The sequence below is a fragment of the Abramis brama genome (genome assembly GCF_963993115.1).
Source record: "Abramis brama genome assembly, chromosome: 16".
NCBI lineage: Eukaryota > Metazoa > Chordata > Actinopteri > Cypriniformes > Leuciscidae > Abramis > Abramis brama.
In genome coordinates, this window is record NC_139978.1 from 3,615,611 (window position 1) to 3,630,340 (window position 14,730).

Consider the following 14,730-nt stretch of genomic DNA (forward strand, 5'->3'; position numbering starts at 1 on the left):
TTTGAGTTGTTAAAGCAAATATAAAGTATGTAAATATATAAAAAAAAATTATAATTATGTGAAAACTCTACCGGTTCACAACCAGGTTGAGAAAATAGGATTTGGAAATCCAGTTTTGCCTCTCCTGGAATAGTTGGTGTGAAGATGATGGGTATTCTGACACTCATAAATGGGCCAACATCACCTTCATACGGCTGTAAAGAGAACACCTGTATGTTACACTGCCATTTAAAGTCCCTGTGGTGAAAATCCAGCTTTTAATGTTATTTGTGTCTATGTGGTGTTTTTAATATGCTTTAAAGGAGCCGTATGTAAGATTGTGGCCAAAACTGGTACTGCAATCACTTTCAGAGCGGTGTATCCCCTCCCCCTCCCCCCTGACTCGAGGTTGCCAGATAGGCTGGAGGATCCAGCACGAACGTAGACTGCTACGTAGCTGTGGTAACTAGAGCAGAGCTGGCAACCCGGATGCTGAAACACTACGGACTTTGTGATTGGTAGATAGGTGGAGGGTGGAGCATCAGGCCAAAACACAACATGACAACATCAACATCAGTTGAGGGCTGCAACTTCACTTTTTAAATGACAGTATCCTGGCCGGACTACTGTTATCAGTGATATAAGTATTTGAAATGAAAATGATTTCTTAATGTCTAGTGACATATCAGGGCCATTTTATGATTAATTGAAATACATTTCTTACATACAGCTCCTTTAAGACAAACCATGTGTAAGTATTATACAAATATTCTGACTTAAATATACAGAGATAACAAGAGAATTAAATGAACAACAGGTAAACATAATCAGTAACTAAGGAAACTAAGTAGCAAACAGAACTCAGTCTAATCGGGACAGGGAACAGTTAAAACAAAACCAAAACACAATCAAAACTAAACAGACAGAGATTGCTACACTAGCAAAGCTGTTTCATCTATCCTTAGATAGATTCCTTTAGATATTCTTCATTGAGTTAATAAATGTTGGATAAATAATAAATGTGTCTGCATAATAAAAAAAAATGCAAACTTTGAGAACCAGACTCGATTCATGCCTTTCTTGATTTGCTTTCTTAAATGTGTGTAAACAGGTCAGTGTGTTCATACCTCCTCGATGCTAATCTCAGTAGGCTCCACTTTACTATCCACTGATCCTGGATCAGCTGTCAAAACCTCATCAGGACTGTGACTGCTGACAGGAGACACTATTAAACAGAATTTACTATTAAAAAAGAAGTACAAAGTGTATACGTGTATGTTACGTACACATACGTACATGTCACATACATTTGTCACGGTCAATTGTCAAAGCTAAGAAGCCTGAAAAAGTGGTATATCTTTATTTTTCATTAGACTAAACTATTTCTATCAGTGCTTTTCAAATGTAATAAAATATAAGTATGTTTTATATTCGCCATTTCTATCGACTTCTCTGTCAAAACGGTGTCTTAAAAGGGGGTGTAATTATGTTATGTTTTGGATGCCGGATGCAGAAGGGATTAAGTCATTGTTCAAAGAGCATAGTAAAAACCCAGGTCCTATTTGAAATGAAATAGTCAACACTTAAGTCATTGTTTTTACATGCTTGCAACTAATATTACAAATTTCAAATGTATTATTGAAAAAGCACTGTGCCACAGGAGAAAAGCATTGTGTTACCTGGTCCGAGGTCAATGTGAATCTTCTCTATGCCTGATGGGATTTCTGCTGTGTTCTCTGCGTTCAGACTGGCCATCTCTAAACTACCGCTTTTACCAGAATCCTGGGCAGAAAGATTGACCAAAATATTAAAGTCCCCCTGTGGTAAAAATCCAGCTTTTAATGTTGTTTATGTGTCTATGTGGTGTTTTTAATATGCTTTAAGACAAACCATGTGTAAATTCATAAGTCGACACCATTGCTGAGTATTTTCTCCTTAAAACTGCAGTGAACCAAAGACAGTCTCAAACACACGCTTTGAAATCGCTGGTGTTTCTGACGTCACAAACTACCTTGTAACCAATCAGATCAACGTGTGATCGTCAACCAGTGGATCTCTGAGCTGAGTGAGTGAGTGGAGGCGGGGCTCATTTGCATATTCATAGAACCGCGCATACTAAATGAGGCAAGGGTGTCGAGTTACACTCAAGTTTATTTTAAGGCATGACGTTTTTTTTCAAGGAAAAAACTTTTAAATATTTAATTTTGGTGATCAAAGATGAGTTAAGGGATACAATTATTGACTATAGGGGTACTTAAAAAAAAAAACTCACATCACGCATCATGGGATCCATTAGATTTAAGCAGAAATCACAATGAAAGTGCACTGCCACATTATTCCACTTTCTGTTGCATATTTTGTGGGTACAAAGTTGGCAAGCCTACCTGAACATATTTTTGTCAGATCCACTCTAACATAACCAGAATAACTGGATACCAAATCACAGGACTATCTCCCTCACTCAGTTCACTTATGACCCAACAGGCACTACTGGAGGAGTCAGTCAGTCGTGTCAGTGTGATTCACCAGTGAGCTCGTGAAGGTTTGCTGAAGGGGACCGGTGGAGACGGGGGTCAGCGTGTAACGAGTGCAGAGAGCCCCTCTGTTGGTCATGGTGATTACTCGTGAAACCGTCTGTCCGACCACATGAGTGCCAAAGTCCACAAGACAGTGATCAACAACCATCTGGGAAAAAAAGGAAATAATGGGATTAACAACTCACCAAAACCTAAAAAAAAAGAGAGTAATTTACCATGCAAAAACTCCTACCTCACACTTTTTCTTGGAGCACTGGATAGCCACAGAAAAAGGGCCAGTAGCCGACTGAAAGTGAATCACACCATCCAAATCCACGTCGAGCTACAACAGATATGGAACATTTATTAATGTGGGGCTTTCCCTGATCAATTTCATAATATTTAGAGTAAGGGAGGGGGGGGCATTGTAGAACAGGAGATGATGATCATCTACTTCATTTCTTGGTTTACAAAATGTAAAAATTTGTCCTGTAAAGGAAGTCAACTGGTATTAAAAGAAAAGTGTGTTTGGTTCTTAAGTTTGCACTATCACTTGTCTTGCTCAGATCTCATTTATGACAATTTCTGCACTTAATTTCTATCATAAGAAAGTCTTAATATGAAAGCCAATAATTGTCAGTGAGAGTTGGTGATTTCTGGTGACTGAAGGCTATGCATTGTGGGCGTTCCCTAGTGAAAAAACCTATACCAAAATGTATTTAAAATATGTTTATTTCATACTAAGTATACTATAAATCCATTAACATATTTACTAACATATCACTTGAGACTTACTGGTATATTATAATTAAACATTATTTGGAGTAATTCTTTATTGCACAATGCAAATTTCTTAATATTAAGCATAAAATGTGTTTTAATATCACTATTATTAAGGATAGTATGATCTCTGTTTAATATCAGTCTTTAAATGCAAAATATTTAAAGTGTATCTAAAGTATACTTGCAATAGTTCCACTTTAGCACAATCAAATATACTTCAGTATATCTTTATTTATTTATTATTATTTCTGGAAAACTAAAGTACATTAAGTGCAAAATTAGTTGTTCCAGTTTAAGTATATCAGTTTAGTACACTAAAAGTACAATTGCAGGGTACTTATATTAAGTACATAAATATGTAAATGTATTTGTAGTATACTTAGCATAAAGTAAATATATTTCAAATACATTTTAGTATATTTATTTTTCACTAGGGTTTCCATGCCACTCAATAAAGTTTAACTTTATGCAAATTAGCAGTGACACATGAGCGGGATTCATGAAGTGGCTAATCAGGCACTATAGATATAATAGTATGATTTTCTGAAAAGATGTTTATAGTGAAAAGTGCTAGACACTTTTCCTGAATTTAGGGATTTAGGTCGTGAGGAACAGTATTTTAGCCTTTAGTTAAATACGATGATTATTTTTATTTCTTACGCATGATATTTTCGTTTATGGTTATTTAACTCCTTTTCTATGTAAAGCACTTTGAATTATCATTGTGTATGAAATGTGATAAATAAGCCTTGCCTTAGAAATAAAATGTAACTAGACTGTGACAAAGCAACTACTCAGCTCACGTAATCCATCCCCTGTTACTGTGAGTAATTTCACTGTTCTCTATGATTCATCTCCACCCACATGCAGTGATATAATAAAAACAGAATGTTAAAACAGAATTCCATCTAATTGTGTCTGGCAAAGCATCTCATGGGACCTAGAGAGTGAAGCAAAGATATATTATTCCCGTGACAAACACCAGATGTGGAGTGGGGAGAAACTTTACCAAAGGTCTAAATATAGCCTCCAGTTCACAAGCCATGCCTGCAGACATGGGTCCTGGCGGCTCGAAACTGCAAGAAGAGACAACACACACTTAGTAAATAAAAGCAAACACCTTGATAGTGACTCATTTCAAAATGAACTTAAAATGTACAGGTGTGTCTCATTGAAATCTCTTGCATGTATACTCTCTGTTCAGTCCTCTGTCTGTATGTAATGTGTTGTTTTCCCCTTGTCTTCTTCTAAAGATTTCTTGCTTTTATCATTAAAGACTAATAAAGTTTAATATATTCCTAGTTTGTGCATGTTGCATATGACACATTATAATTATGTTAAGATCAGAACTATGCACGTTATTGTTGTTGCAACATGCATCATTATCTTTATTACTTTTCATTGTTAAAATTGAGATTTATGCATCATAACAAGCATGCATGTTGCGATAACAATCACAATTCATTAGTTGTTCACAGTTAGTTTTAATGGATTTGCAGAGTCGTACATTTTAATTTTATGAGTCAGAAGGATAAGTTTATTAAAACTTCACACAGATGGACAATTAAGAATCAAATCACTGATTATCTGAAATTAGTGCAGATTCTCTAGTAAAGAGCAGATGTAATGTGTAAGCAACAGCAATGTACAGTGAGACATTACTTTTACAAATAATTGAAATGGAATATCAAAAATGTATCGGTAAGAATATTTTTCTATTAATCTATTAGTCTGCATTTACATTGTGAGTATCTATTTTGATATGTTATATTTTTGTCCCATGTGCATGTTATATATCTCAATGGCAATTTCAAGCAATTTCAATTTTAAAATCCTGCATTTATGTGTAGATGTCACTTCTGAAACTTTCAGTGTGTAATTGCCCATCGATCCTCTTAAAAACAACACATTTATTAAAAGGATAATAGCTATATCGCCTCGAAAGCGAGCGCACCCTTTACAATCACTATAAATGTGTCACTCATCTCAGTTCACGATCTCACAACTTTGCATTAAAATCAATAAAGTTGTCAACACACACTGCATAATGAATCTCTTACTTGCATCGTGTCTCTGTTTGTTAATGAGAGGATTCGCGAGTCAAATTTAGTTGAATTTGACTAAATTAAACACCTTTGATTGGCCATTGCGTTCAAAAGATCAACAGACTTGTCTGTGATTGGCTACATTTCTCACTGCAAAAACACATTGTAAATAGAAACCTTTGACATCTCCAGAGCACAAACACAAATACACACTGGAGCATTTGCCAAAATCTGTTTCGCCAATATGATATTATTACAGTATCAACTGATGCTTTTGCTTTCATTTGAGGGTGCTTATATTTAAATTTGACTTTGTGATATATTTTACCCATATTTGTGTCAATGTGGCTCAAATCTAAGGCAAAAGAAAACACACTCCCACAGTCATACTCGGGAATAATTTGGTCAAAAATGAAAATTGTCTCATCATTTACTCACTCATTTTCTTTCAATAAATTATTTTGAAGTCCAAAAAACTTTGGATCCGATAAATTTTTCTGTTTCACGTAAAAAGTGATCAGTTGACTTTACTTAAAAAATTGAGAAAACCCGTTTAGTTAAATTATTAACTAAATAAATTTTGTGATTAATCGAAAAAATTAAGTAATGTGGAATTGTCAAGTTCACATAACTTAATTTTTTCACCTAAACATTAAGTTTATTTACTTAATTTTAAGGCAACGAGTTTACTAAATTTTACTTTAAAATTCTAAGTAAGAAAGCTGAACACTTTTTACAGTGCACACAGGTTTGGAAATGATGACAGAATTTTCTTCTCAAGACAAACAGAGAGAGTCAGCAAAAGATGCCAGTACCACGTGCCAAACTGCTCTGGCTTTAAAAGAGCATCCCTTCTATCAAAATGAGACTGATAAGTAAACCGTCAAACGTAAGATGTTCATGTGATGTGCTAAAAGAGCAGCTTACCTGACTGACACATGATCTTTAAGATTCTGTGACACTCCCAACAGCTTGCAGTAATTAGTCACGTATGTGACATTCGTGAGTGTGACTTTCTTCTTATAGACCTTCCCAACATCGCAATCCTGCAAATACAGTTCAGAAACATGCAATTTATTCATTTTTACAGACAGTTCTTCTGATTTAAATATATTCGATGTAATATAATAATGTATTAAGTTTAGTGCTTTAGAGGCACGGTTTTGAGGTCTCAGATGATGGCTGTGTCTAAAAGTTAAGTGAGCTCAAACGCCAAAAGTTAAGAAATATATTTTTTCCACCACCACATCCCTTTAGTGGCTCCATACTTCAAGTGACTGAATTGAGAGCAAACGCAAACTGCATATTTAATATATAATATGATAAATATTTCCCTCAGCATTGTCATCCACCTTGAATGGAAATTCTTTGTTGCCCTCATTGCAATGCATTATGGTATTGTATTATTAGTGAAGATGAAGAATATGCGAAGAATTATTTTACTAGGCATTCGACTTCGGTTCCTATAATTTGACACATTCTGTTCATTGAGAGCGGACCTTTAATTCCCAAGAATGATGTCTAGGTAGGCAGCTCACTAAGTTTTGAACACAGCTATTATGATGAAACAGTCTGCATTCGGTACCTTAAACAGAATAATCTCTGGTTTGCTGATGAATGGTGGTCCTTTCGATTCTCTACCCTTTATGGTCTTTTTTGCTTCCTTTGAAAGCAAACCCTTGTTCGTGTCAGTCTTCATGTTGGTGTAAGATGTTTCAAGATGAATGTTTTCATCTGGTGTGGCCTAAGAGGACAGATATGATAAAAAACAATGATTTTGTAGCTGTAAATGAAAGAATGACATTTATTCTATTATAGTGTATAAAAAGCAGCATTAAGGAAAGAGTAAATTAAAAAATAAGGTAGTAATACTAGGGGCCAGTTGCATAATCATAGACATAAGAGTATGTCCATTGTGTGATGATATAGACTGTGTTTCCCAAAAGCATTGAGACTATTGGTGCCGATGGTCTCAATGATCTCCACAGTACTGGTCACGATGTTTCGACAAAACAGCTTATAGATCAAATCTCTGAATATTGGGATAGATGATCTTAAATATCCAATAAGTAAATAAGTTACAAAGAAAATGAGGGGCCATTCACACAGAACATGTTAAGAACACGAGATGCAGGTCAGGGGAATGAAAAAATGTAAACGTGTTTTTTAAAAGTTGAACTTTTAACTTTAGTGGCCCGTTTTTAATCATGCAAAAGACTCAAGCATGATGGTCAAACACGTTCATCTAGCATAGAAAAACAATGGGAAGCAGCGTAAAGGAATGCAATAACGTGCTCTGTGTGAAGCGTCACATGCATGTGTATTTTATTGAAATTGTTACCATATCATCTTTGTGTTTGTGTTCCCAAAGGCCGGTGAACTCAGGCTGGGCCAGGCTCATCTCTCTTCTATCTTCATCCTCCATTTCTACACACTCTCCCATCTTCAGCTCTGCAGAGTCTGAAGAGGAACTGACATCACTGTTGCTGTCACTGAAGGACCTGACGCGAGGTGCTCTGGGACTGGACATTACATGCTTTTCCTGAATTACACACAAGTGGAAAAAGTGGTTGTTAGTGTTGCTTCCATCAACATCTTTGATTTGGGATCAGGAGTACATATAGTTATATACAATATGACTCTATGACTGGCTGATCCCATGATGTTATGCACACAGAACTAGTGTTCGTTGAGGATGGCTTCAAAACTTCAAATATTGTAGAGTTGTGGAACTTTATTTAACCAGCTGCATGTGGACACTGTCATGATGTACACAAAATAGGACGTCACAGAGGAACTGACGATAACTTCTGTTCAGTTACTATGCTTGGCTGATGAGCATAACATGGAAACCAGAGCTAAAGCGTATTTCCAAAGGCACTATGGGATAACTGTAGGATAAATACTGTAGAATTAACTGAAGAGTTGATGACAAAGCATTAAATGAGTGAGTGGGATGTTGCTTCTTCATAATGGCGAAAGATTTGACCAATTCTTTTGTTCCTTGCTCACTTGGAAAATCGTCAAGTGTTAAAAACGCATACAATGTTCAGGACAGACAGAGCTTGATTCCTGTTCTCAGAAAGACTGTACAAAATAAGGGTGTTTTGCAAACGGCTGCAGAATTTCTGCCAGGAACCACCAGATTTTTTCAGCAGAAAATGACATCAAGAAGACTCATGTCTTACATCATCAATATCCTCATTTCAGATGAAATCAATCATTTATTCTGAGGTCAAATTTTATCGCAATGGTCATTAATCGGCTGTATAGTAATGTCTCTAATGTGATTAAGACTACAGATTTTAGCCTAGAATCAGAGGAGTCTTTTAGGATTCTTAACTTTTCTCTCAGACGGCCAAATCATGGACAAAATTGTACAGTGTGAACCCGGCTTAAAGGGGTGGCTGATTATGATTTCACTTTTCTAACTTTAGTTAGTGTGTAATGTTGCTGTTTGAGCATAAACAACATCTGCAAAGTTACAACTCTCAAAGTTCAAAGCAAAAGGAGATATTTACTTTTAAAGAAATTGCTTTTTGACTACAACAAACGGCTGGTAGAGACTACACAACAGTCCTCTCAGGTTAGTGACATCACCAACCCTAACATTTACATAAACCCCGCCCCCGGAAACGCGATTTATAGATTATCATGACAGAATATGCTAATCAGTGACTAGAAGATAAGTACACATAAGCTACATAAATTCATCAACTAGCCATTCAGAAATGTCCTGTTGCTTCTACATGTTGTCACTTCTTCTTAAGTCTCTCCATCTTTGTCTGACTCCGGTTTGAACATAAAGGCTAAAGGTTTTTGAAATTTTCAAGACACAAGCTGTTGTAGCTCCGCCCCCTGTGCCGGGAGCAGCAGCTCATTTGCATTTAAAGAAACAGACACAAAACGGTGCGTTTTTACTCGCCCTCAAAAAGTGACAATTTTAACATGCTATTTAAAAATATCTGTGGGGTATTTTGAGCTAAAACTTCACACACACACACACACACTCTGGGGACATCAGAGATTTATTTTACATCTTGTGAAAAGGGCATTATACCACCCCTTTAATACAAACAGCAGCTAGTCCTTCTACCTTTATTTTCCTTTTTCTACCTAGAGATGCTCATCCTGAGGAAACTAGAGACTTAACCAGCTCTAATATCATCCTTTTATTGCAATCATTATAATCACAAGCTGTATTTACCACCCCAATAATGCATTATTATTGTTACATGATATTTATCTTGTGGCCTCAGACAAGTCTGGTTCCTTTCAAGGTTTCATCTCCAACACCTCACCACACAGTTCCCAGAGGCTGCTCAATGGGGCTCAGAGACAATAAAGGAAATATCTTGATTTCATACTAGATTCCCTGTTCATTAGAGACAAATGGCATTGTATCACTGAAACACTCTTTTGAACGATGTTCAACATGCTTTGAAATTGTGTTGTAAAAAGCACTGTACAAATAAACGGAATTGAATTTAATTCAAATAGTGATGCCTCATGATAAGATTATTTTAATATACTGCAGACACATCCCAGCAAGCAATAGCTGTCATTTCACCGTCTAGGTTAACTATAGACCCGATATAGTCCGGCTATGAGTAACACACTTCTAGACAAAATAACCTTGAATTTGGTTACATGTCGTTTTTGCCAAAATAACCTGCGAGATGTATGATATTCCATCATGTAAGCAAAGTCAACAGTGATTACAAGGTGTTTGGATTCATTTCTTTACTCATTTCATTTCTTTGTTATCTAATTGATGACTAGTCTATTCTTGGGCGATGGTTTAGACATATGTTGGTTTATAATGGCATTATGCAATGTGATCTCTACTTCTGCAGACAAACTTGCATCATTCATAGGCTTACTTTACTTTCTCTTTGTGGAGCACAGAACATACAATCATTTCATTCTTTTTGTTTTACTGATAAACATATATGGTGAGTGTCACGCTCACTATCACTGGTACCTCTCTCCTTGTATGTGCAGATGGAGGCAGAATGTTCTGCAAGAGTTTCTCATCACGTTTTTTCTCATGGCTCAGAGTCAGTACGGGAGATTTTCTACGCCTCTCCTTCACGTTCCTTTCCGAGACCAATTTAGCCACAATCTCCATTTGCCCCACTCTCCGTTTATCTTCAAATTCCCTTCAATGAAAAAGATAAAAGATATGAAAAATAGCTGTCCTCAAACCTTTTAAAGACTCACATCAAATGTTTATGGGAAATTCTCACGCATTTTTCTTCCTGAAGCGCTCCTGCGCTCTCAGTCGGTGGATGTGTTCAATGCTGTTCAATCCTTTGGCCTCCAGTGACTCTTTCATGTGTTGCTTTTGCTCTCTCTGTTTCTGTTCATAGGCTTTCTGTTGTAGTTTTCTAGCACACATCGTTTCCTAAAGTACATGGAGAGAAGATCTATCAATGGCTTATGCAGACGCAAACACTCGCCCAGCAATACTTGTCCAGTGCTGCTGCGGATACACATATCATAAGCTGCGTTTCCATTACCCTTCAAATTGTGCAAATTGAAATTAAGAATTGAAAATACGCCCAATGGAAACACGTCAATTTCACAAAAAACTCCCATGTATCACAAAAACGTTTTTACGCTCGCATGAGGAGGTTTTTCAGGCAATTCGAAAAAGGAATATTTCGCAAAACTGGTGTACATAAAAGACAAACACTTTGGTCAAAGTCAGTCAGTCTGTGAATCATATCCGAATATAACAAAAGACAGATGTTTAAATATATAAACCGCTGACTTTGAGAAACAAAGAGAAACCACTCCTTGCGGATGGTGAGCCTACAAAGAGGTGGCTCCATGTTGTTTGAGCTGAGGCTGACTAGCCCTCATGAAGCATTACACACATATTACGATTTATTAATACAGCACAATTCTAGTTCTCCTTTCACAGACACGTCACAACTCCCAACTCAGCTCATAACCCTTACGACTGACTGACTGTACCTGACTGGCAGCGAAACTGGCTTTAAGCGTCATCACTGCGGTCTGCCTCTTCTTCATGAGCTCCTTCCTCCTCTCTTTAGCCTCAGCCTCTTTCTGTTTCATCCTACAACACAAGAGCACTTAGAATACGTTTTATACTATCTTCTTTTAAACACACTTTATGGCCACTAATATGAAAGCAGAGAATTGACTTTATACAAGTTATACAGTATGTGCATGTACATGTCTCACCTCTGTAGAGTCTGCTTGAGGTAGACAGATGCTTTGAGACGGCCAGCAAGAGCCTGTTCCTGTTGTTTCCTGAGGACTTCTGCCTGCTCTTGTAAAACCTTGTCACGTTCACTGTCACAGGAGATTATACGAATAACACTGTTGTCGGAAAAATTTAAACAAACATTTTCAAGTGGTGCTTGCCCACTTACAACTCGCCGCCATGATGCCGGGGTCTGTGGCGGTACTATAGGGTTTCTAGGCTTTTCTACAAATTGACTAGAAAAACAGAGGCCATTCTCTCTGCTGGATATAGGTTAAAGACTCTTTACTTTGTTTTTTTAAATAATTTTTAAGTCGATGAGCCAATTTTTACTTAAAATTGTTCTTTTGGCAAGGAAAAATAGATTCAAGATTCAACTAAATTTAAAATATGTTCAAATGTGTTGCGTTGCCTCCTTTGAAAATATATGTGATTTTTTTATTTTACCATCCATCATGTGACAATTCAGCAATAAGTCTAATTGTGATTTGATTTAGACTGTTAAAGGTACATGCGATTACTGAGAAACTATGTTGATAGTTGAAATCGACACCCACACAAACACCCCCCTCTTTTCATCGCTCCGACCCCAATAGAAAGACAAACTCTGAACACAAGCATCCACTAACAGCTAGTGCAAATATGGATGAATCAGCTGTGATTCAACAAAAGCATATCTTGCTTCAATGAAACATAGCAAATACCAAAGTTACTCATGTATCGAGCAGAAACAGAGCAAGACCTTCAGGCCTTCCTGCTCTCTAAAGTCTCTCCAGCGCTGGAAAGCTGTTCCAATATTAACGTGTCTCCTAACACTAATCATAACCCTTCTTTATCCAGTTATATTCATGTGACCATTTACTCTTTGATAATATCTCAGCCATCAGTCTTTCTGCAGATGTCCCTCTTGCTCACTCTCTCTCCTCCAACATCTCGATCGGATACGCCCCGCCCCCTATTGCTGATTGGCTACAAGAGTATTCTGGTGCTCTATGGATCATACCAATCCATTTTTTTTCCCTAATATTTACATAGCCAGGACTATGTGCAAAAAAAATTTGTTTTCAGCACACACACAGAACAGACATCTAAGGGTACGTTCACACTTGTAGTTCGATTTGTTTGGTTCGTTTACTCCGGGCAAAAAAAGAAGAAGAAACGTTTAGTCTTGGTCTGCTTAGTGTTCACACTGGCATTTTTAGCACTGAACCTAAAGGCATAGGGAAGGAATATGTTCACAACCTGATTGCTTTTATTCTGTATATTTCAAGACAGAACTTCCCGAACGTCCACGCTGTGTGTGCATAGTCTACATATGATGGGATTTTGACCAACTGAGAAATCGTGTAGAGCTAATAAAATGTGTAAAGGAGTCAAAACAGCGACAGGAATCCCTCCGTCACACACACACACACACACACACACACACACACACACACACACACACACACACACACACACACACACACACACACACACACACACACACACACAGATCTGCTGCGAGGAGACGCGGTTCTGATGCCTGTCCTGAACTGTGATGAGCAACATCACGACTATGATGAGAAAAAATAACTGTCCTTTTCAGGGTCGCATCTTGTGACATCACGTCCTGATTGTGGTCCATGTCGCGTTCATATATCAGTCGAACCGCACCAGAGTTCATTCGGAAGCGGATCGAGTCTTTTCAGCGTCTCGGCCTGTTTGTTTGGTGGCACCAGGGTTCAGATGGCAGCGTTCACACTTATTCAAATGAACCGCACTAACAGAGCAATCGTCCCAGAGCTTGTTTTAATCCAACCAAACACGCCAAGAGTGAACACACCCTAACAAATATTCACCAAGTTGTGTGTTTGGATGTTGATTTCCATTTTCAACAGCATTTCTCAGAAAGCGCTCACTGCCCCTTTAAATGGCTCAGGTTATGTCTTGCATTTAACTGCAAACTGGGGTGGATGTGATAAAAGCGTTGTGCAATTGTGTGACACATTTCACATTCAACTCTTACATTTTGTCATGTTGTGCTTTGTGTCTACGTTGTTTGATAACGCTCTTCTCTCGCTGGAGTCTGAGCTTTTGTTTCTTCTTGTCCTGAGATTGGACGTTCTGCTCCTCCAGCTCAAGCTCCTCACGCAGAGCCAAGAAGCGACCCAGTTCGACCTCCACCTGACACAGCTCCAGCCTGGAAATAACACAATTACACTCTTCATCCCCAACAACAGCATGTCAAAGGCTTTCTGTTAGGCAACCCTGGTTTGTAGATTAAATCATGCTGTGTAAAACTGGATTTTTCTTGTTTGAATGAAATAAGAGAGTTTGATGAACTCCTGTAAAAATACACAACTTAAGACTTCCTCCCCAATCCATCCAGAACAGATACTAAGATAAAACGGCAAAAAAAATAATTAAGTTTGTTTGACGACTTGTTAAACTCGTTTTTAAATGTTATTTGAGAGCGAAATTAAATTATCCACATCGTGAACCTTAGTTTGAGATTCACTAGTGTAGAGTGTGACCTTTTCAATACCCCTTTATGACCTTTCATGTAGTGTGTAAACTGTTTGTGAATGTAAAAGCTCTGTTAAGTTTTCAAGACCAAAGTGCACTACAAGTTATTTTCTCCAAAAATAAATAATCGATTCTGAACTGCATGAAACGAGTCGTCAGCAATTCCAGTCTCACTTTCTGTTACAAATATGTAGCGTTGTTACAAATTTGCATAATGTGGCCTGTGGCCTTCATTGGCTGATCACCAACACCAACTTTGACCCTCAAACACTGAGTTTGGTTCGTGTTGTTCACGTCGAGAAAACGCTGTTTTCTGCTGACAAAGCAAATCCATTTTTCAATGCACTTCATAAGGATGAGACTCACGGTAAAAATCTTTACTGTTCGTATCACTATATATCCAGTGCTGAGGAAGATCCAGAGCTGAAATTCAGTTATGCAAATGAGCATTCCATTTCCAACACACGTTGTAAACGGTCAACCAATCACAATCTGATTTTGGGCAATCTGACCAATCAGAGCTGAGCAGCTCTCAGAAAGGAGGAGTTTAGAGAAACCGAATCTTCGAACAAACAGACTCTGTATATGTGACCCTGGACCACAAAACCAGTCACATGGGTACATTTTTTGAAATTGAGATTCATATATCACATGAAAGCTGAAT

The 14,730-nt window shown here is 37.5% G+C and overlaps 1 protein-coding gene across 1 annotated transcript in view; it reads right to left on the reverse strand.

Annotated features, from left to right (window-relative positions):
• cfap74 (cilia and flagella associated protein 74) overlaps nucleotides 1–14,730 on the reverse strand; it is a 59,141-nt gene that overhangs the window by 36,193 nt on the left and 8,218 nt on the right. Inside the window, exons 6-19 of the mRNA XM_084087034.1 lie at nucleotides 13,567–13,740; nucleotides 11,537–11,647; nucleotides 11,306–11,408; nucleotides 10,573–10,730; nucleotides 10,308–10,485; nucleotides 7,665–7,865; nucleotides 6,909–7,067; nucleotides 6,251–6,369; nucleotides 4,288–4,354; nucleotides 2,749–2,838; nucleotides 2,506–2,664; nucleotides 1,659–1,761; nucleotides 1,107–1,204; nucleotides 72–194 (exon numbers count right to left, since the gene is read on the reverse strand). Of these exons, the coding sequence (XP_083943160.1) occupies nucleotides 72–194; nucleotides 1,107–1,204; nucleotides 1,659–1,761; nucleotides 2,506–2,664; nucleotides 2,749–2,838; nucleotides 4,288–4,354; nucleotides 6,251–6,369; nucleotides 6,909–7,067; nucleotides 7,665–7,865; nucleotides 10,308–10,485; nucleotides 10,573–10,730; nucleotides 11,306–11,408; nucleotides 11,537–11,647; nucleotides 13,567–13,740 (1,843 nt within the window). The remainder of the gene's footprint in view (nucleotides 1–71; nucleotides 195–1,106; nucleotides 1,205–1,658; nucleotides 1,762–2,505; nucleotides 2,665–2,748; nucleotides 2,839–4,287; nucleotides 4,355–6,250; nucleotides 6,370–6,908; nucleotides 7,068–7,664; nucleotides 7,866–10,307; nucleotides 10,486–10,572; nucleotides 10,731–11,305; nucleotides 11,409–11,536; nucleotides 11,648–13,566; nucleotides 13,741–14,730) is intronic.